This window comes from Ictalurus furcatus, chromosome 23, assembly GCF_023375685.1.
Source record: "Ictalurus furcatus strain D&B chromosome 23, Billie_1.0, whole genome shotgun sequence".
Taxonomy (NCBI): Eukaryota; Metazoa; Chordata; class Actinopteri; order Siluriformes; family Ictaluridae; genus Ictalurus; species Ictalurus furcatus.
The window spans coordinates 18,794,824-18,817,722 of NC_071277.1; the positions used below are offsets into that span (position 1 = coordinate 18,794,824).

General features: G+C 39.9%; 1 protein-coding gene across 1 annotated transcript in view; it reads left to right on the forward strand.

Moving 5' to 3' along the window:
- csmd3a (CUB and Sushi multiple domains 3a) overlaps window positions 1-22,899 on the forward strand; it is a 345,806-nt gene that overhangs the window by 201,651 nt on the left and 121,256 nt on the right. The window contains exons 18-26 of the mRNA XM_053610949.1: window positions 1-62; window positions 638-826; window positions 2,622-2,738; window positions 3,318-3,533; window positions 6,193-6,381; window positions 6,798-6,967; window positions 7,949-8,105; window positions 18,703-18,894; window positions 21,615-21,741. The exon at window positions 1-62 is cut by the window's left edge and continues 126 nt beyond it. Of these exons, the coding sequence (XP_053466924.1) occupies window positions 1-62; window positions 638-826; window positions 2,622-2,738; window positions 3,318-3,533; window positions 6,193-6,381; window positions 6,798-6,967; window positions 7,949-8,105; window positions 18,703-18,894; window positions 21,615-21,741 (1,419 nt within the window). The remainder of the gene's footprint in view (window positions 63-637; window positions 827-2,621; window positions 2,739-3,317; window positions 3,534-6,192; window positions 6,382-6,797; window positions 6,968-7,948; window positions 8,106-18,702; window positions 18,895-21,614; window positions 21,742-22,899) is intronic.

Genomic DNA, 22,899 nt, shown 5'->3' on the forward strand with positions numbered 1-22,899 from the left:
GTACCTGCTCTTTACTACGGACAGCAGTCGCTCCAACAGCGGCTTCAAGCTCTTCTATGAGAGTGAGTCGAAGTGATTCACGTCCAGTGCGATGATCTCTCGAGTCATCTCTGACGTCTGTTCAGTTTAGAGCGTGAATCATGGTCTCATCTCACTTCCTGGTTTTTTCCCCCAATTCACTGTCCGATAAATTTGGCGAGACTGGTATTGAAATTTTTTTTAGTCTGTATTATATATTTGATAGGATTTCCTGTGTGTATACATATTCCTCTTAGTACTAATATAAAGCCCAGTGTCTCTCCTTTCTCATCCTTTTACTCCTCCTTACCTAAACCTTTATCTTTCCATCCCGTTACTGCATTCCCGTCTCCCTTCCTCGCTCTGTCCACTCTGTCTTCATTTCTCTTTTCCAAATCTTTTCTCTCCACTTTAAATCTCTTTCTTTATCCCGGAGTCTCTCTCCTACTCCTGTATTTCCGAGGATCTCCTGAACCTGCGTGTTACGTGTCTTCATATTCAATTCAGGCTAGCTTTATTGGCAAAATACAGTATATTAAGTTACCGTAATGTCCATGTCAGACATCAGTCCATTAATCAGTCACTGATCCCTTCTGATTCTCCGCCGCCATCGCTCCAGGCGTCACTCTGGACACACACTCCTGTCTGGACCCTGGTGTGCCGGTGAACGGGGTGCGTTACGGTCACGATCTGTCCATCGGCTCGGTGCTGAGGTTCTCATGTGATCCAGGCTACCGGCTGAGTCACGACGAGCCACTGGCGTGCGAGAGGAACCACTGGTGGAGCCACCCCCTCCCAAGCTGCGATGGTACGACCCTGTAATTCCCCATACTACGCTGGCGAATGGCGCTAATTAAAATGTTCTCAGTTCTCGCCTATTTCTAACGACCCGACGTCTACCCAAATGTTGTTTTTTGACTCGCCGGGCTTCCAAGCTCGTTAAAAACGACGCAACTTTTGCGTGTGCAGCTCCCAGGCCGTGTGTCCGTACACGTACGAAGCCTGGCAACGTTCGCTTATTCCCGAAGCAGCCTGTTACGCGGGTCTGAGATGTCAGGCTTATTCAGTTTTAATGATTTTATGTAATTATGTACGAATAAAAAATCGGCAGTAATATTTCGGAGAGGCTGTAATGGCACCAGAGGGCAAGAAGCTGCTGCTGGGCCACTGCATGGAGCATTATCCTGTCGCTGTTTTATTGTTATTCGTGGCACGTTTGCGCCGTCGTGAATGTGTGTGTGAGAGTGTCCGTGTTGTTTATTTAACTTCAGGCCAGGATGTAATGTAATATAATGTACATTCAAGAAGATACAATTAAGGGATGAAAACCACCAGTCAGAAACAGATTTGGGCCATTTGCTTGGCGGGAGAAACCAAAGTGTGATACGTTAGGAAGCGTAATGCGATATAGAAAGTACCTTCAAACTTCAATTTGATTTCTTTTTTTTTTAAAAGAACTTTCTCACAAATACAACTTAGGTATCATAAACAAGTTATTATAAATAGGTTATTATACCATGTGTCTGTCAATAATTCTACAGTTAAATACGGTTAAATACAGTTAATATAGATCAGATTGGATAAATTAAATATATTTTATTATATTCCATTATATAGTATATTTAAAAAAAAAAAAAATCAGGTCAGTAACATCATACACTCAGCAAACTGAAGCTGAATTTCATTCAATTTAATGATTTAATAATTATAATCTTCTATAATATATACGCTATAAAGTATCATGCATGTTCGTAAGTCATTCCGACAATGCATACAATGACTTAGAATGATATTATAATGTGTTATCAATTTATTCATAGGCTAATATGCGTAAATATTCCTAGAAAGTGTTACCAGAACTTTCTAGGTAGGCCGACGTGTGTAGCGCAGCAGGTGATGGGATTCAGAACGAGTGGCTTCTGCTATAGTTACCATTAAGCGCATTAAGTTTAACCCTAGCTTTAGCATTATTAGCATCGTTGTAAAAAGGATCGGTTATAACCCAGGGCAATAAGAGTGAGGCTGAGGGGACACACTGCGTTAATAAATGAAAGTGAAATTCATGTACAGTAAATGTAACTGACCTGATTTAACCGATTGAAGAAGACCTAAATCCCTAAATCTTTAAGGGGTTAACTGCCTTTTTTTTTTTTTTTTAATCCCACCACCACCATCCTTTCCAGACTATTCACTGGGTGACATCCTGTTAGCATGAGGCTTATTTATTTATTTATTTATTTATTTTTACTATTGTTGCCACTCCTAAGGTAGAGGATGGAATAAAAAAAAGGGGGGGGGGGGTGAAAAAAGGAAATCAGAGGAAATGTTTCAATTGATAAAATAACACTAATGAATAATAATTAGAAAGAAATCATGTTTTTTTTTTTTAAATATTACTATTAAAAATGTGTGTTTAATGTTCAGAACTGCTTTATTAACTGTAACATTACTATGTGATTTAAAACGTGACTGGAACTCCACCCTGGAGAATATTGCTTCATTGTAATTCCAGTGCTGTTTGAGATGTTGAGATTCAGAACGTGTGCGTGCGTGCGTGCGTGCGTGCGTGTGTGCGTGCGTGTGTGTGTGTGTGTGTTGTACAGCTCTGTGTGGCGGTGATGTAAAAGGACCCGACGGCATCATCTTGTCTCCCGGGTTCCCGGAGCTCTACCCCAACTCGTTAAACTGTACGTGGACTGTGGAGGTCAGCCATGGCAAAGGTACACACACACACACACACACACACAATCTCTCTCTCTCTCTCTCTCTCTCTCTCTCTGTCAACTCTTAATCCTGTTTGTCAGTTAAAATAATTAGGATTTTATTTGCCGTAATGCAAGCAAATAAATAGCATTGGTGGAAATCGCATTACTCTTATAACTCTCATCAATTCCCGATTAGTTTACTGTTAGACACTAAATAAGTCATGACTGAATAATATTCTTTATGAAAAGCTGCTAATTCCAGTTATTCCAGTTACATATATATATTTATATATGGCATGCTGGTCGGCTATGAAAATTAAATCTGTCCATTTTATTATTATTATTATTATTTATTACAATTTGAGCATTAGATTTTTCTCCTGTATCCAATTATAAGTTTTACTTTAATGCTTCTTTTTTGCTCTTAAAAAACTTTATTTTTTCCAAAAAAAAACCCCCACAACCCTCCCTATAAATAAATGTGCCCCAGGCGTGCTTTGGAACTAATTTCCCAGTCCCTGCTGCCATGTGAGCTTGTTTTCCCCCTCTCTCCTTGCTGAACTAACTGTTGACTTGGCACTCGCTCTTGCTCAGGCGTTCAGTTCACCTTCCATGCTTTCCATCTGGAGGATCACCACGATTACCTGCTGGTGACCGAGAACGGCAGCTTCGCTCAGCCCCTGGCACGTCTCACGGGCTCACAGAGACCCCCGACCCTCAACGCCGGTCTCTACGGCAACTTCCGAGCCCAGCTACGTTTCATCTCTGACTTCTCCATCTCCTTCCACGGCTTCAACATCTCCTTCACCGGTGAGAAAGAGACAGATACGGAATAATAACGAACGCATGTTTAAGCTGTGTTGTTATTTCACACATAAAATCATCGACATGGTGACGTTTTCTGTAAGGAGACATTTGTTTAGGATTCGTGGAAGGAGTCTCCAGTGTCAGAGAAAAGACAAGGTGATGAGGGAGCGTTCATGTAGTAACAAGCTGTTACATGAATGTTCCATAACCTTAAGGGTAACTATAAATGGATAAAAAAAAAAAAACCTGTATGTTCAACACAGTGAAAGTGGTTTCCCCAAATTCAACTGAAAATGCAACTTCTCCAGTCTCAAAAGTATTCACCCCCCTGAATAGAATCTCTCACAACACCACAAATATGCAAAACAGGTGTTGTCTCAAGCACACCTGATGCAAATAATCAAGGGCTTCATTAGTTGCACCAGGTGTGCTTGAACTGGAACACACGAAATACCTGAACTGACTCCATTCGTCGTGTTGAACTCTTCCAATTGATTTTGTTTGATTTGTTCATCGCAAACAGCTGAAAGTCGGTACATTCTGACAATAAACCTGATTTGCACTGGAGGTTGAATCACTTAGATATATGCAACTGTATATTAAGTCTAGAATATTCCTTTAAAGTCCATACATTGACATTCTCAGTCTCAAACTGGAGTGACTATGCAGCTACCTGGCACTGAAGGGTTTATATCTGCATTACGAGCTTTGGTGACTGCAGGGGGTTAAACTGGATTTCTCAGCACCATGCACTATTGTATCTCCAGCGATAAGCCTCCCCTCTGGATCCTGAACGTCTTGAGCGCCTTGATAAAACGCAATCGGTCGGCAACAGCTTGAGGTCCATCTGATCTTAGCTGCTGGACAGCAGCTCGGGACTTATCGGTGTCACCTACTGGACTTAACACCCTGGGGTAAAAAATCTGAGCCATAACCGTGTGCATATATGATGTCAGATCACTGCTGGATCACTCCTCCCTGATTAAACCTGCGCTGGTAGAATAGACTTATCTCAATTTTAATGGGGGGGAAAAAAAAAGACAAAACTCCCCAACAGCTACATTCCTGTCTAGATAAAAAAAAAAAAAAAAGTCTCAGAAATTCATGAGCACTTTAAATCCTTAACCTGTGCGCCTCCGGTTAAACATCGCTCGCTGACAAAAAGTGCTCTTTGCTCGAATAAAAGGCTTTAAGGACTCCGACTGTGCACTTTTAAAGGACTCGCACACGTGACCAGGCAGCCAATAGGTGCAACTAATATAGTAGTTTGTAGCAAACTACTATACACCAATGAAACGTTCGCATTAATGAATAATCATGAACGATTTGTGTGTTAGCATCTTTTTTGCTCTGAGGCCAGATGTTGAAGTTTTGCTGCCGATCGGACATGTTGACGCGTAACGCAAGACATTTTCAGCCATTTATTTATTTATTTATTTTAGCCAGCGAGATCTTCAGCAACGAGAAGAAAAAAAGCTAATTGATCTTCGGAGGCGTGTGCTTGTCATGCTACCTCGGCACTGGGTTTTAGCACGCAGAGCACGCTAAGCTTTCCAGAGGGAGGTGAAGAAAACTGATGCAGATGTGTGGAGAATTTTCATTATTGTGGCCACACGGTGATACAGTGTTGAAACACGGCGCACAGGCATCCAAACGGCGCAAACTGGTGCGCGTTAGCACGCGTTGATTGCTGCAATGGAACAGTCGCCTGGCGTTTCATTAGCAACGGGGTTACTTTATGAATCATGACAGGAAAAAGTGGCAGAACTAGCTTTTCCCCAAAGCCTTCATGGAAGGGACTGTATTAGAGAAGAGTTGGCGCAACTTTTTTTTTAGTTTGAGTTTGGATTTTTTCCCATTTTTCTTCCAAAAATTTGGTCACCTGCCAATTTCCACCCACCAGCTAGCTCAACAGCTTCCAACTGCAGGGTGTGAAGGATAACTACCACATGCTTCCTCCGAGGCGTGTCAAACAAGTCAACCGCATCTTTTTGAACAGTTGGGTCATAGATACCCATGAATGGGCTAGTGTCACTTTGATTGACAGGGGAGAGAAAGTATGCCCCTCCCACTCAGAAAGCATGGCTTCTGGGATTTGCTCTGCATGGTTATGGCATTGTCAGGATCCGGACTTCTTGGATTCTTCCTCGAGGTCCACAATTCGATTGTGAATCAATTACTGTACAGTTATTTATTTATTTATTTTTTTAAATCTTTAGTTTGAACCCTTCTGCTGCTATATTAGCTGTAATATATAATCTAACACTTTGTTGCCCTCTGCTCTCAACAAACCCATCCACTTGTGATTGGTCTTAGGTACAATTTAATGACTACTGCTGACTAGGTGACAATATTTTGACTACGTAACTGTTCCAAACCATAACACCCTAGTCCTAGCTAATAATTGCAAGTGATTATAGTTTGGAGATTGATCCTGAGTCTGCATCAATATGGGCTGATAAGGAATTGGGACAAGGTATGGCCTTACGGTCATGTCCAAAGAAGAACCACAGCGTTCATCCATCCATCCATCCATCCATCCATCCATCTATCCATGCTTCATCCGAACTTACTGCCGCAATAAAACGCTTGTAAAATGAATAAACCGGAAGCTGTGGATAAAAGCTTCTCCGTATACATTGTACTGTATATTTTACCTCAGAATACGATCTGGAGCCATGCGAAGACCCCGGTGCACCGCGATTTGGCGGCCACGGCAGCGGCAGCTTTGACGTGGGCGATTTGGTGACGTTCTGGTGCCTGCCAGGTTATCGGCTGCAGGGCCCACAGGGCGTCACGTGCCTGGGTGGTGGACGGCGCACATGGAGCGCCCCTCTGCCAAGGTGTGTGGGTACGTGGTGAGCCGCTTTAATTCGCTTAGATGTCTCAAGGCGGAACAGCCTCTTCAGGGTTGCATCGAGGCACGGCGGAGTTTAGACCTTGGGGTACTTTTACCGAACTTTTTGGCCTTTTTCTGCGGTGTTGATTTGGTGTGAGCGTGGCATCTCCTGATGTCTTCATATCAGCTAAGCGCCACAGGGAGTCAGTTACAAGTCGAAAATTTGCTGTCAAAGTGTCCAGTGCCTCGAATGCAACTCATGAGTGACAAGGTCATGTCCTGGGTTTTTGTACAGGGAATATGTGACGTTAGTACGTCTGTTACTTATGTCAATCGTAGATACTTATTATCATTATTATGTCCTGTATAACGTTATTTTACACCGTATCATTCCTCTGACTTGGCATCGATCCGTCTGTCTTCCTCAGCTGAGTGCGGATCGACCGTTTCCCAGAACGCCGGCGTTCTCCTGTCTCCGAACTACCCTCTGAATTACGAGAACAACCACGAGTGCATCTATAACATTCAAGTGCAGAGAGGGAAAGGCATCAACATCACAGCAAGCAGCTTCAGTCTAGCTCAAGGTGACATCTTAAAGGTGAGCAAAGCAGCAAGAAGATCTCTCGTGAAGGATGAGGGATGATCATCGAACGCTTTGTTATGACACTACACATATGCTAAGTGCGTATTTTGCAACGTGTTCCTCTATCCAGGAACCAGAGCTATCAGAGCATAGCCAAGCTATTACTAATACTTAAGTGGTTGACATCTTGTGTCGAATAATGTATGTTAAAAGTACGTAGAACCATTCTACTGAGAAATTTTGACCCATAAAATCCATCCTTTATTGGAAGTTATTCATCACAGTGTCACCTCAGCCTTGTGTGAGAGCCAAAGTATTTTATAGTCTCATGCTTGTGTTCTGTCTGGGTCAAAGGTTAGCACTTAACGCCATAAAATGCACGATAGTTTGTGGTAACACTTTCGTTTAACGCGTGATACTAAACTATTTATACGCAAGTGATGTGCAGATTGTTAATAATAATAATGAGTCGATAATTAATATAACGATCGATTAAGTAATAATCAGTCTGTAATTTTTTTAAAAAAAATGTATTTTAAAGAACATTTCGTATCATTTTGTAACAAAGAATTCCTCATCATGATCATCACAATTCTCTTTTTAATGTATTCATTATATATACCTAGAAAAAATTCCACTTCTATTTTAGAGATTTTAAGCACATGAATGCATCGCCTAAATGTATTTGAAATGGTAATGCCATGTTTAATAATTACCTGTTCACTAATTATTCATTCAGTTAAACTTACTTATTTGTACATATATATTTGTGCAAATATTCAATATTTCTGAATATTTGCACAACCGTAAATTAGCATTGTTTATGTTGTTTTTATTGATTACATTGTTTAGGTTGATAATAACTGAGGTGAAGAATTTTACCGTTCAATCGCCATAAAAGTAAACGAGACGCTGTGAGTCGGAACGGGAAATCCTTTGCGAAGTAAGAAGCAGCTCTACTTGATATAACCGGAGTTTATTTCTCGGGTTTCTCAGGTCTACGACGGACCGGACAACACCGCGGACGTTATCGGAGCGTTCTCCAGTTCCTCCATGTTGGGAGTCACACTCAGTAGCACCTCCAACCATCTTTGGCTGGAGTTCTTCTCAGATCACGACGACACTGCAGAGGGCTTCAAGCTCAACTACAGCAGTAAGGACTCGATTTAGCTTGGCTTTTTACTCGACAAAACGTAACACGAACTGAAACGTGAAATAACGACGATAATGTCTGTGAGGAGATTTGACTTCCAAGAATTGTATTGGTGTCACACAACTATGGTTTCTTCCTGGCTTTTCTCAGGTCCTTATAATACACGCGTGCATCTTACATGGTAGTTTGCCTACATGCATCTATATCCCTTGGTGTTTGATTTCCTCCGGAAATCAGTTGAATATGCAGATACATAACGTATAGTATAGTATAGTATATATTGCATAATATGACATTTTAAGGTGTGGCTTTTGACTTCCTGGTTCTTCGTATTACTCCCTAGCTTTGTGTCATTTTGGAATTTTCAGTTTTTGACCATGACCTGTATTTTAGGTATGGTTAAAGCGTTGTGTCTGTCTGGAGTTCTAACCATAAAGTAAGGAATAAAACAATCGGGGGTGTGCCGTTTTAGGAAAATAATCGGCAACGAAGTCGAGTGATAAAGACGTATTATTGTTACCGCTCTGAATTGTTTTACACTTCTTATTCCACTGTTAATACCTTTGAGCAATTAAATCGTGACGTCATACGTTTTATACGTTTATAGTCGCGCTTAATGTCTGCAAACAAATTAGCTCCTCCTTCACTTCTGTTCAATCGGCTGTAAACGTTTGTTTCCTCACCAGTCTGTCTTTTTTCCTCTCTATTGATGTTAGTAAGATGAAAGAAAAAGAAAAAAAAACCCCCACAGCTTGCCAAATTGCCATGACACGACAGCGTCCTGAAGACTTTGCTTCAGTTTTGACTCTTCGAAAGCGCTGACACTGGAGACTCCTTCCGTAAATGTTGCGTGAACATAGACGTTCACCGCGTTAACGGTGTTATACACGTTTTATCATTGGTTTATGTGGCGTGTCCCCGTACAAGTCTTCGTATAATATATTAGGACATTCATACGAACCAGCTGCATGGCTCTCAGAGCTCGTGTTAGAGGAAATTCATCAAAACACGAATTCTGAGACGAATTAGTACTTTTGAGCAAAAACACCTAAAATTTCCTCTGTGTGATGAGGGATAATGGGGTTCAGTGAGATGAGTCTCTCTCTCTCTCTCTCTCGATCTGTTTCTCTTACACTTATTAGTCTCTTCTACACTCCCTTTCACCTGAGCCTCTCACCTCAATTTTGCATAATGGAAAATATAACCTCAGTTCATTTTCATTCCTTAATTAAGTTATTCATTTCATTATCGACTTGGACTCTAATGTAATAGGATCCTTCTGTCTTGTGCCTAATTTGCTTTGCTTGAAATTACAGGCCCACCTGCAGCATCGACTGCGGCTTGTGCCACATTTGAAACTTTAATCAAACAGCTAGCATGACTTTGCCGTGATTATGGCTGGCGTGACATGCAGCTTTTGTGGCTTTGCGTGAGAAAAACTACCCGTGAAGCTCTTTTAGGCCGCGTCAGAGCCGGACGTATCTGTCTTGCAGTTTTTGGTTTTGGGTTCATGTAATGTTCTTGCGTTTTCCATGTGCCTTTGTTTCTCTTCTAGTCCTGTCTCTGCCCCTGTCCAGTCGCTGGTTGTGTTACCTGATTGTGTTCACCTGTTCTGTGTTTGCTCATCGATTAGTCTGTCTGTTGATACCTAGCTGTACGTCTTACTGTGCCTTTTGTCCGATGAATCCAAGCCTTCATCTCGTCTTCTCTGTTTCCTGGGTCCGACCCTGCTCGTGTTTTCCTTTTGTGTCGTATGGATTATTCTGTTTGCACTGATTAGGGCAATGATTCTTGGATTGCCCTAAAGAAACTAATCACATGTTGATTTGATCTGACACACTTGTGTCCTGCCTTCAACAGCTGTACGCTTTAGTCAGTATTAGATCGAATTCTGATCTCGATTGTTTGACCTATACGGTGTCAGGCTTCACGTGTCTTTGAAAAATACCTGCATTTCTTCCGAGGCTCTTTCCTCAGACAGGGTCATGGTTTGTCCTCAGTCGAGCTGATTAGTTTTTGGAAAGGCCCCTTGGATGAAAATATTGATTGGACCGAGGGAACATGACAAGGTAAGCAAGGATATTGAAACGGATCCAGATACACCTGAAAGTTTGAAATGTTTGAAAAGCTTGTCAGAGTTATCATAGCCGTATGTGAAATTGATTAGAGAGTGCGCCTCACCATGAAAGAACCCTGATTAGGCTTGATTCCAGCCTCTCCAGTGTTGCTGCAAGCCTGTCAAAATATTTGCCATTGTGGTGAATTACATACCAAACCTTCAGCGTGCTGAAGAAGGGAAGACCGGGACAAATGGAGAGCAGATCTGATAATCACCTGACCATCATGTCAGTGATAGGCTGAATGAATCTATAGTCCTTCCTAGAACAAATCAGACTCGTCCTTTTCAATACCACTCTGTACGTGTATTTATTCTCATCACGTGTTTGAAAGACAGTGGTGTTAGCCTTGCTAGCACATTTATGAAACTGATCTCGGATCCTCCCAAAACAAACGCAGAAACGCGAAGTGTGATCGGTCACATACTGTAAATGGTTCAATTTGCTAAAAATTTGCACGATTAGTGTCAGCGCATGATTTTATCCACCTTTGAAACCCGTCGAACTGGGTTAAATGACCCCGATCGATGATTCTGATCCGTGTTCTTTATTTGAGACCATTTCAGAACCTTAGTGCAAGGCAAACCATATGTTTTAATACAGCTTATCCATTGGGGTGCTTTTGTCATGCAGATGTGGCAACCCTGGTCATCGCACATGACTTTTGTCAGATTGGTAGCTTTCTAAATGTTACCGAAGCCACGTTTTGTTTCTTTTTATACTTGCAGCTCATTATGCCAACTTTTCTTGAATCGAACGGTATATCATCTACACCAATACCGTCCACACCGTTTATTTGTTCTAATGCGAGAGTTCTCCTAAATACGACCTTTATGGTCTTATCAAACATCGCCCGAAGTGTTCCTCCACCATGCGGTAAAGAACTAGATTTATATCTATAAAACATGCTGCACAATTTCCTCTATTTCTACCCAGACATGGAAGACGAGCTCCATAACACCACAATGAGCCGTCACAACAGCTCATTATTCCACACGCTTCTCATTTTGACTACGGCTCTCGGAATACGTTCGCTGTTGAATTTCTCGATTGAATTCTATTACCACGTGCTGAGATTCATTACAGCGTGTTTCTGCAATACTTTTCCTCTGGGACGTCAACTTCTGATGGGTCTGGTGGAGCTCGTCTCACTCACACCTTTCCTAATGAGTTAATTAGTCATGCTGCTCGCTCGTTAAGCTCTGATTAACTCATAATGGTTGGAATGATATTATTTGTGTCCCTGTTTATTACAATTACGTGTACAACGGACATCCTATTCGGTTGTAATTTTTAATTATAAACACTGGAAACTTCCAGTCAGGGTTGGTTAAGCTACAGTGATGTTTACTGTAATATTTTCCGACCATCTTACTACGCCAGGCATCTTCTTCACTGGCTCAGGGTCACATGACTTGATGCTAGCAAGTTCATATTCTGAATTGAACAAGTGGGCTTAAATGAAAGCGAGTGTAAATCACTAAATAACATTTTTCTCTAATGGAGTGAAGAACCTTGGGTTCCTCTCATTCATTCCACAAAGCGGATAAGCTTCAGGAGGAAATCGGCAAATTATTATAGCTCTAAATAATCATCTTTACGTCTTTTTTTTTTTGCGTTTTCTGGAAACAATCGAGCAACAGAGAACCACCTGGTCAAAAGATTTATATTTTAGCTTATATTAATACCGAACCCAAAGGCTACTTTATTACTGCGTTTGCAGAAATAAAGACCGACTTTTATTTCTCACGTTATCTCTAATGACCTCAAAAGTAAAAAGGTCCCAGCATTAAGCCTGCATGCATATTTACATCTCCGTTAACTTTATTCGTTCCTGCTTCGTTTTCTGGCATATTTATTTCCATGGTTAAAGTCATAAACTCGCAAAGAGCTCCCTTTTCATCCTTACTAAGGCTTTATTCCCTTAACCATGGGAATAACCTTGAATTCGGAGCATAAATTTCCCTCGCAACATTAACATTATGCTTAGCACACAAAACGGGCACTAGCTTAATTCAACACAAACAGGAACAGGCATGAACGCTTAAAGCCGATTCACAGCGGACATGTTCTCCAAGCATTTTCAGACATATTTGATGCATTCGGAACAAATAGGCCGCCTTTAAGCAGCATTTTAATCCACGGTGACATGTTAAATGCCAGCCCACACGTTCTGCAGCGCTTTCCGTTCGCACTTGCACGTGTGTCTGAGTAAAGCACAAATAAAATCACTTTTCATGTGCTGTGAAGTTCATTTAAAACCATCATCTGCAACGGTGTCATTTTAGTGCAGTGTGTATTAGCATAGCATTTTATTTATTTATTTATTTATTTATTTTTTACTACTGTGTAATGATACTCATGGGTAGCCAATATATATATATATATATATATATATATATATATATATATATATATATATATATGCATACTGTATGCTGTTTATTCACTCTCCTGTTGTTTATTTAATTACAGCCAGAATAGTCTGTCAAGTCAGACCTCTAGCCTCTAGTTTGGAACGTTTTGTAAATAACTGTGGATAAGAGACTCCTACTTTCACAGAATGAATCAGTTCGACTGACGTTGCAGGCAATCAGCGACGCTTTAGCAAACACGCAAGGCCTCATCATATTTACTCACCAAGTGCTTCCGACAAAACTACCGAATAACATCTAAACATCGTCTTCTGTGTTTCTTTTTCAATCCAGCGACTGTATGATGCTCTGAAAAGCCGTTTCATCGTTCGGATCCCAGATTGAACCCTTTAAGATTCCGAAGCTTACGGCCAGAAAAGTGCACAAAAGATATCGGGTGCATTGTAAAAGCATTGTTAAAGCACCCTGAGGCTGAGACTACAGCTGGCTTATCTTTAGCTGTTATCACCCCCATATTGTCACTGCTGTATCGTATATACGTATAGCCTTAATTTTGTTGCTAATGGTCGGTTTGTAGCCATGGTTTCGAGCCTGAAGAGTGAAAACAATGGACATTTTCACATGCAATCTTCATAATGCAAGTATAGAAAAAATATGTCTATTAATACAGTCTTGCTGTTTGTTGTTGTTGTTGTTGTTTTTCGCTTTAGCAGAGCGTGAAATCCATATCTGATTGATATGATCTCTGTTCATCCCGTATCGTTATATAAGATGCAGTTGAGACTGTGTAATAAATGGTTTCTGATAAAAGCATACCCTTCCCCAACCCCCCAACCCCCCCCCTCACACACAGCCTAACAGTCATTCACAAATGTTCAAATCTTCAACATTTGGCCATGGCGCTAAAGTCATGCGTTTGAACACCCTCTAGATGACAGAATGGTCCTCCGGTGCCTCTGACAACAGTTCTTGCTTGGAAAGTTTGCTTGAGGAATAAACTCAAATCCTCCAAAGCGGTTGAAACGACAAGTGGGAACATCCATGGCACACTTTTCTTCCAAGCGTAGAGCACTGTAGTCTCCCGTGCATGTCTGCGTATCATTTTTCATCTCCAAAGGCATCCATGAGAGGAATTCCCAGAACTACACTTTATGATGAACCAAAAGTCAGCTGGCTGTATTACCAGTCCCAGTCAGTTTGTCTGTAGAGAGTTCATATGTGAGGGAATTTACTGAATTTATAAACTATGAATCCTGAAACATTTCGCATATGGCCAAAAACGTCAACTCCATGGAGTGGTACTTCTCCTCAGGAGCTGTACATTATGCAATAAGCATCAATCATCTGATAAAATACTGCCCTCAAACATCCCAGCGCAGAATCAAAAGGGTTCTTAAAAATCCGGGTAATCTAACATTCATAGGCTTTCTGATAAATGGCCATCCAGTTAACTGAGCTGGAGAAGATGGTTTCAATTATTTCTTTTGTTCCTAGTGTTCTTTCTTTCTATTTTACTTTTTTTTTTTTTTTTGCATTGCTCAGCAAGCCACGAAGAGGCTTTGCTATGTGGGAAGCAAATTCTTGACGTACTGCCAATGCCAATAATACCAGTGAATTACAACATTGTTATTCACCAACAGTTATAGGCCTTCTGCTCTTTAAGCCCTGAGCAATGGCAGAAATATCCATCTGTGAATATATCCTATTTTCATTCTTTCATTCATCTTCAGTAAGCGATTTATCCTAGTTAGGGTCGAGGTGGGTCTGATCCTTATGCTGGATCCTGGGAACATTGGGCACAAGGTGGAAATACACCGTATATAGGAGGTGGACGCGGACATTCACACACTCATTCAAAGCGTAATTCATCTCCACCGAGCGTTCCTTTGTCCACATTTGGACCTTCATTTATTTATTTCTTTTGCTGCTTTCAAACCTGTTCATATAGGCCGCGGGGAATTATGCACTGAGCTGGAAATTCAAAGCGAAACCCAACTTCAGTGCAATACGGCGGGGGGGGGTGGGGGGTCACAAAAACGTCGGATAAACGGTAACAATTATTTTTCACTGTCTGGCTTAGAGAATGTGAAGTGCATTAAAATACATTTGCAGTGACATTTGCAGTATGCTGTAGTATTGACAAGTCCAGGGACATTACACCACACACTAAGCAGAAATAATAAATAAATAAATAAATAAATGAATAAAGTAATAAATAAAAACAATGAAATCTAAAACAGTGATTCACATTGTACATATTGACCAAGCTAAGGTGCACGGCTTTCAAGAGCTGCATTAAGCCTGTAGCATGTCCTTGGGTGAAACAGTTCTTCATTTAAAAATGTCAGTGTATATATATATATATATATATATATATATATATATATATATATATACATACTGTAAAAAAGTTCATTTAACTCAAAACATTTGAGGAAACTAATTATCTCAAAATTTTTAAGTTGATAAATCAATTTCTTTAAGCCAAATACACTTAAATATAACAAAAAATTATTTTAAATTACAAATTTTGAGTAAAATTTTTATTTTATCTAAGTCTGTTTGGCTTAAAGAAATTGATCTATCAACTTAAAAGTTTTGAGGTAATTATTTTTATTTATTGTCCGGTTTTACAGTGTATATATATATATATATATATATATATATATATATATATATATATATATATATATATATATATATTTGCTCTTTCAAGCAGAGAAATGTTGGAATTCTACCACAGAAAACCAAATACTATCCTTCGGAATTTATTGCATCAGTGTGATGAGGTTGTGTCCGTCCTCATTAATCACCGCAGAAACAGAGACTCCTATCCTTTTTCCTGACACAAGCTATAGGTATAAATAATAGTTGTTGTTTTTTTTTTATTCTAGGGTTTCACTACTGACATATACATTTATCTCACTCACATATACCATGTACAGTCCTTCTAATGTATATATTGCTGGAGTTATTTATTTATTTATTTATTTTACTTTAAATCTGACAGTATGTACTACTCAAGTCCCTGAATAGCTGTTTCACCTTCCACTGCTGCATTGTGTCAGATAGAACTGGATAAATTGCGACCGCAGAGTCCCATAGCTCTGTCTCACTCCTGTCTCACTACCGTAATGTTTGTTTATTTGTTTGTTTTTATCTTCCGAGGCTGATTCACTTTCGTCCCTAGCTCCACAAGCCATTTTAGGGCTGCCAGGGCTGCCTGATTTATTTCTACCCATACTGCATCAGCTTGATGTATGGATTTCAGTCTACGTATGTGGCCTAATACTGTGCGTCATTAAGATAGCAGCATATGATGAGGTTTAAACGATTTTTCAGAACGATGATCTGACCATTCCTCAGCCCCATCTGGCCAATTTGATTGTTTATCAGTATATAACAAACCGCTCTTGTCCCTGCTGCAGCTGTGGATGGAAAATAATATACCTCGTATTTTAAAACACAGTCAGTCAAATTATATCCAAAAGTGGACTCTGCTGGAGTAGCTACCAGTACACACTTCAATCAGTGGTAGCATATAATCCATTAGGTTCTCTGTAGCTTTTATTCTGTACGCTACGGCCAATAAAAGAGTCAGGGAAACCTATGTAGCGGCCTTCGTTTTCCCAATTTCTTTTTTCTAACTGCTTCACCGCAGGAGTTCAAAAGACTTATTTGACTCTCTGCTCCCTGTGTCATAACAAGTTTCACGTTTACGACGTCTGTGGTAAATGCCATTGACCCTCTGTCACCTTAGCAGAGGCACTAGAATTGTGCTGATGGATTTCTATTGGCACATTATGCACCTTTGGTTCTTTGTTGCACAGTTTGTCCTTCCAGATCATTTAATCTCACCGATGTTATCAAGAACTTCTTCTGTATCATTTCAGGACTTCAGTTTGTCATCTCTGAAAAGGAAATACTGGGGGGATGGGGGGGGGGAGTGGTTGTGAGTATACTGTTGGTAGAGATCTGTTTAGCTTTGTTTATCTTTTTTATACTTAATGATCTTTCAAAATAGTTTTGAGAGGTAGAGGCGAGTTTCATTTCCAGCATGACTTGTTGGATTCATGGCTTTCACTGTTGCGTTAATGACCGCTTGTTTGTCTTTGTTCAAGCCAATCTCAACCTCAAACATCCCATACAGCACATATACTGGAAGACAGCTTGTCCGTTTTGTCCTTGAGCTCTTATTTGGCAAGCGATCCCAAAATCGGCATGGATTGTTACTTCACAAGTTTCTTTTGTTTAATCTGTACCAGGGGTGGCCGCTATAAAGAAGCTGGCGGGGCTACGGCCCATCGTCTTTCAAAGATTACAAAGATGACATTGCTTGACATCCATATCAGATTATTCGCTGTTAACAAATGTCTAATAGTGCATTATTTTGGACTTTTTATAGAACCGTGCTGAACAGCGCCACCAGTGGTGGTAAGTGAAATACACAGAATGGTATGACGAAGTGAGAAGCACGGCCCGGGGCTGTTTTCTTTCTAGTCCAGACTGTAGATTCACGCAGCATATTATGGGTGTAGTGAATGCAAACAAAACGTTGGAGAAAGGGGAATGATTTTTGTTTTGTTTTGTTTTTGGAGGGGGGGCACTGTTCAACCCTGACAGTTTCATTATTCATTGATAGATTTAGCAGATTTCTGTCAATGTTCTTTAGTAAATGCAGAATACTTTTTTTTCTTTGGTCTGCAATTCAACAGCATCTTTTATAGCATCTTTTATGGCACAACCAGTTTTGCTCCCTATGAATTGCCATCGTAGATAGCCTGTTTGGCAATGTGGCTGTGTGGCTTGATAACACATTGGTCTTGAAAACAGATTTGCTGTTAAAAGCACCGAGATCTACACCATAAAACTATGAACTGATGTAATTTAAGCCACCGATAGAGGGGGGGAAAAGTGCATAAGCAACAATTTCATTGCTAAGATTTTATTCTGATGCATCGTCCTACTGTACAATATGTTCTACACGTTTTACTCATCTTGCTTCGATTCCAATCCCTGGCTCGTGTGTATGTTGTTATATTATCTGCTCCTACACACAACACTGGCAATGCTGTCCTCGTTGTTGGCTCATAAATATCTGTTACGCACATAAAGAATGGAGCCATCCAGATCTTGCAAGGTTACAAATACTTTATATTTACATAGAGTTCCGAGTGTTAGGGATTTGTGAATCATTACTGGGGTCTAAATACTCCTGATCCTGACGTTTTCCTTTAAGAATCGATCCTGAATACTGACTGATTATTGAAGCAAGCAAAAAAAAAAGGAAAAAAAAAAGATGGTGCAGCTCTGGGAAGAAGAATAAAAGTAGCACTGTTTGGAGTTAGAAATAAGGGTGATGTCGTGGCACAATATTAAAATTAGTCACAGAAAATTAGATGGGTTACAGAAGAGGTGGATAGAAGAGAAGAAGAAAACAGACAGTTAAAGAAAAGCAGAGTGACAGGAAATATGCCTTCCAGAGATGCTAGCATTATGCAGATACTGAATGTTATAATACTGTGCTAATTTAATCATCTGAACAGAAAGTAAAGAACATAACCAACATAGAACATAACCAACATAGTCATGGCTCCATCCTTGGAAAAGGGATCTTCAAGGGTTATTTCAAAGTTTACTGGATAATTAAAGGTTCTTTGCTTCCTAAAAAGGGGTCTATCCTGAACCATTTTATAGAGGGAAACACTCTGTTGTAGGGTTCTGTATATAACCTTTAAGAATCTCCGTAGAGGAACCAATGGGTGTTGTCATAACGTAACACCCATGATGAGCTTTGGAGAGCCAGCAAGGTGGAGCGATGAGCGAGCCAGCCAGGAGTGGGACTAAATTGTTAGACTAAATCAAATGATAAAAATGGGAATTTACATCTTTAACCATTATCATAGTATTTAGTAGCATCGCTGCTTCATACTGTAGCTCCAGGGTCAGCAGTTCAATCCTGAGCTTGAGTGTTTCCCAGTGTTTCCTCGATAGACTCTGGCTCCGACACCACCCTGAGCAGGATAAAGCGCCTACACAAGATTACAGAGCAAATTAATGCATCAGTTTCCGCACACTAATCCCTGCTCTCTGTTCTTTTCTCAGGTTTTGAGCTCTCTCACTGTGACGAGCCAGGCGTGCCTCAGTTTGGCTCCAAAGTGAGCGACCAAGGCCACTTCGCGGGAAGTGCTGTGACATACCAGTGTGACCCAGGCTACACACTCCATGGCAGCGGATTGCTGAGGTGTATGACGGGTGAGAGGCGGACATGGGACCATCAGCTGCCTTCCTGCATAGGTACGTGTCCAAATTTCTCAGGCCATTTTACTAACTTTTGCAGCAACACTTATAAAAGTTTGCTCGGTGTGTCTTATATGTAACAGAATTAACAACAGTATTTATGTAAATGTGCAAAAATTGCCTTCTTATGCTTGTAAAAAATTACTACAATTGTACAATTTAGCCATATGCTATAAAATTAGTGGTAGTGGTGGGTCAGTGGTTAAAGGCTCTGGGTTACTGAACAGAAGGGCGGGGGTTCAAGCCCCAGCACTGCCAAGCTACCACTGTCGGGCCCTTGAGCAAGGCCCTTAACCCTCAACTGCTCAGTTGTATAAATGAGATAAATGTACATCGCTCTGGATAAGCATGTCTGCTAAATGCCATAAATATAAATATAATGTATATATATATATATATATATATATGTGTGTGTGACACGGTAATACTGACCGTCTGGGAACGTTATCGTAGGTTTATCGTGAAACCGATGACCGTTTCATCCCTAATAAATCACATGTAAATGTTTAAAAAGTGTGAATGCTGTTTAATAATTACGAATATAATGAATTCCCTGTTCTTGGTCCATCTCTTACTGTTCAAATGAATTAAATTATTATTTTTTATTTTTTTTTGGTGTAGCAAAGTCAAATTTTGACAAATTATTAATGGATGGCTGCATTTTATTGTCCTGTGTCACTAATTGGCTTCTATATATTAGTTCCTTTTACATATACTGTAATTACAGGTAATAAAATATTATTAATAATCCGGAGTTAACAATGTGGTGTAATTGCTTTCTGGTAGAAGTATCTTCCAGTGTACTAAAGTGCCCAAAAATGTATTTAATGATCCGTACTTGAACTATTCAAGCAAATATGACTATACGCAGTACTGTGCAAAAGTCTTAGGCACATGCAAAGAAATGCTGTAGAGGAACGATGCCTTCAAAAAGAACGAAATTAAATGTTTCTATATTAATAAAAAATACTATAAACTATATATATATATATATGTTTACAATATTTGGTGTGACGACCCTTTGCTTTAAAAAAATATATAGTCTCAAGTACACTTTATGCAGTTTTATTAGGAAATAAGCTGGTAATGTTTTTTGTACTGACTCGATAATGTAGAAGTCATAAAATAAAAATCTGTTTGTAGTTTTCTAAATAAATAAATAAGGTGCCGAGACTTTTGCACAGTACTGTAGTTTACTAATGAAAGATGTACCAGCTGCCCTACCTGCATGTATACTGCACACTCGCTGAAAATTGGTGTACAAGACATCATTACTTTTCAACTCCCAACTTCTTATATCAGGTTTTAGTCACTATATATTCACTATAGTAGCCTATACGTCAAGTGCGATAGCCTCTTGAATTCATTTTGTTTGAGGCAGTGGCATTATTAATGCTATCCTGCTCTACCAAAATCAATGGCCACGAGCCACTCCTGGTTTAATGGCCGAATCATTAATCGTAGAGAACCCCCTTAGTAGCCAGAGCCCTTGGGCACTTTCCCATTTAGTAATCTTTCCCCGGTATATACTATCAGTCAATACACTTATCTACTGTCTGGCTGTTACAGTTCTGATACAGTTCTGTTACCACATTCTGTAACAATGAGTCCTGCTAGATTCAGAACAATGACAAACGTATAGACGTATAGAAGCTCCATGAAACACTTTTCTAGCTGGGAACTCACTGAATTTCTCAGCCTCGTCCTTTCTGTAACGCCACATCACCGTCAAAGTGACAGCACAGCTGGTTAGAGCATTTCTAACCATTTTATCTTAGCTAATTTTTCTTCCTGTCATCTGTAAAGAAGCTTACATGTAATGCAATTATGTCTTAGATGCTGTTAGCACTGACGGTCCATATGTGGCTTTGAAATCTGTGTTTATGACAAGCACTATGATAAATATGATTATGGCATATTTTTTTTCCCCCCTTCGATGATGAATGCACTGGTCTCCTGCTTCCAGAGTGAGTCTGGGATCATATAGAGCACAGATAGGGGGTTTTATTTTATTTATTTATTTTTTTTAGCATTAATTAACCGTGGGAGCAAAGAAGTGCACTTAAAGCACTATGCTTATGCATAAACGCCGCTAGCTTTCGCCCACATTAGCATACTTGTGGAAGAGGCTGGAGTGATCATAAATCTGGCAGAAGTAAAAAAAAAAAAAAAAAAATGATTTTTAAAAGCACACAGATATTTAATCAGATCATTATTAATATTTAAAAAAAAGTACCACATAGAGTGAGGTCTGAAACTCTAAATCAGTTAATAAGAATTCATTAAGAATTGTTAATAAGCCATTCATTAAACATCAGGAATTTCTCACTTTTAAAACAGCAGCAATATGTACCAGAGTTTAGTCAATAAACTGTAAAAATAAATAAATAAATACATACATATATAAATAAATAAATATTCGAATCAGCCTGTTAAACTGTTACTGTGCTAACACCAGCGTGCTTCATCATGCATGTTTTTATTGATCCAACACATCCGATTCTTCTCAAGTTGCTTTTACGTGAAAGGAATTTGTCCAATCAAGGAAAACAAGAAATGACAAGACTTTAAACTGTCACAGTGTCATTTGAAAAAGACATACCAGGGCAGTAGATGCCACTTGGTCTTTTGGGAATTTATGAACGGGCCATTTTATGAATCACAGATATGACCAGTAGGTGACAGCGGAATGACCCGTTTATTCCGCTCTATCATAGCGGAATGTGGTGGAAGTTTCAAAGGAGAATCGTCTGGGCGGATATTATCTCCTGGATACCCGTTCCCTTATGACAACAATCTCCGCTGTACATGGACTATCGAAGTGGACTCGGGCAATACTGTCAGGTACCTCAGCTTTTCCATACAAAATACATTTCAATAAAACGTTATAAAGGTAAAAATCTTTTTCTTTCTTTTTTTTTTTTTGCCAAAATTTGACTAATGTTTAAATCTCTAGAATTTGACTTCTTAAAATATTCGAATAAAGAATATATAATACAGAGATGTCGACCTGAGAAGAACTCTAATCGGATAATTAACTCAAAACACCTGCAAAGGTTTCATGAGGCTTTAATCTCTCAGTCTGGTTCAGTACACGACCACAATCACGGGGAAGAGGGAAGTCGATGTTGCATTTCATTTGGAAATCAAGGTTCCAGAGTCTGGAGGAAGAGTGGAGAGGAACAGAATCCAAGCTGCTTGAAGTCCAGTGTGAAGTTTCCACAGTCAGTGATGATTTGGGTTGCCATGTCATCTGCTGGTGTTGGTCCAGTGTGTTTTCTCAAGTCGAGACTCGATGCAGCGTCTACCAGGAGATTTTAGAGAACTTCATGCTTCCATCTGCTGACGAGCTTTACGGAGATGCTGATTTCCTTTTCCAGCAGAACTCGGCACCTGCCCACAGTGCCAAAACTTCTAGTAACTGGTTTACTGACCGTGGTATTACTGTGCTCGATCGTCCAGACGACTCGCCTGACCCGAACCCCATAGAGAATCTACGAGAGACACCAGACCCGACAATACAGACGAGCTGAAGGCTATCAAAGCAACCTGGGCTTCCAGAACACCTCAGCAGTGCCACACTGAAAACCTCCATGCCACGCCGCATCAACGCAGTAATTCATACAAAGGGATTAAACCAAGTTTAATCCTGCACAAGGATTAAACCCTGACCAAGTGTCGAGTGCATAAATGAACATACTTTTCAGAAGGTCGACATTTCTGTATTATAAATTCTTTATTCTATTATTTTGAGATGCTGGATTTTTGATTTCCGTGAGCTGTATTCATCTGTATTCATCAAGGTTAAAAAAAAAGACGGCTTGAAATATTTCTCTTCATGTGTAATGAATCTAGAAACTATGAAAGTTCCACTTTTTAAATTAAATCATGGGTTGGACGAACTTTTCCACAATATTCCATTTTTTTGAGATGCACCTGTATGTAGGCCGCTGATTAAAAGGAATTACAAAGGAGAAAGTGGAATTAATTATAGTTTAGCAG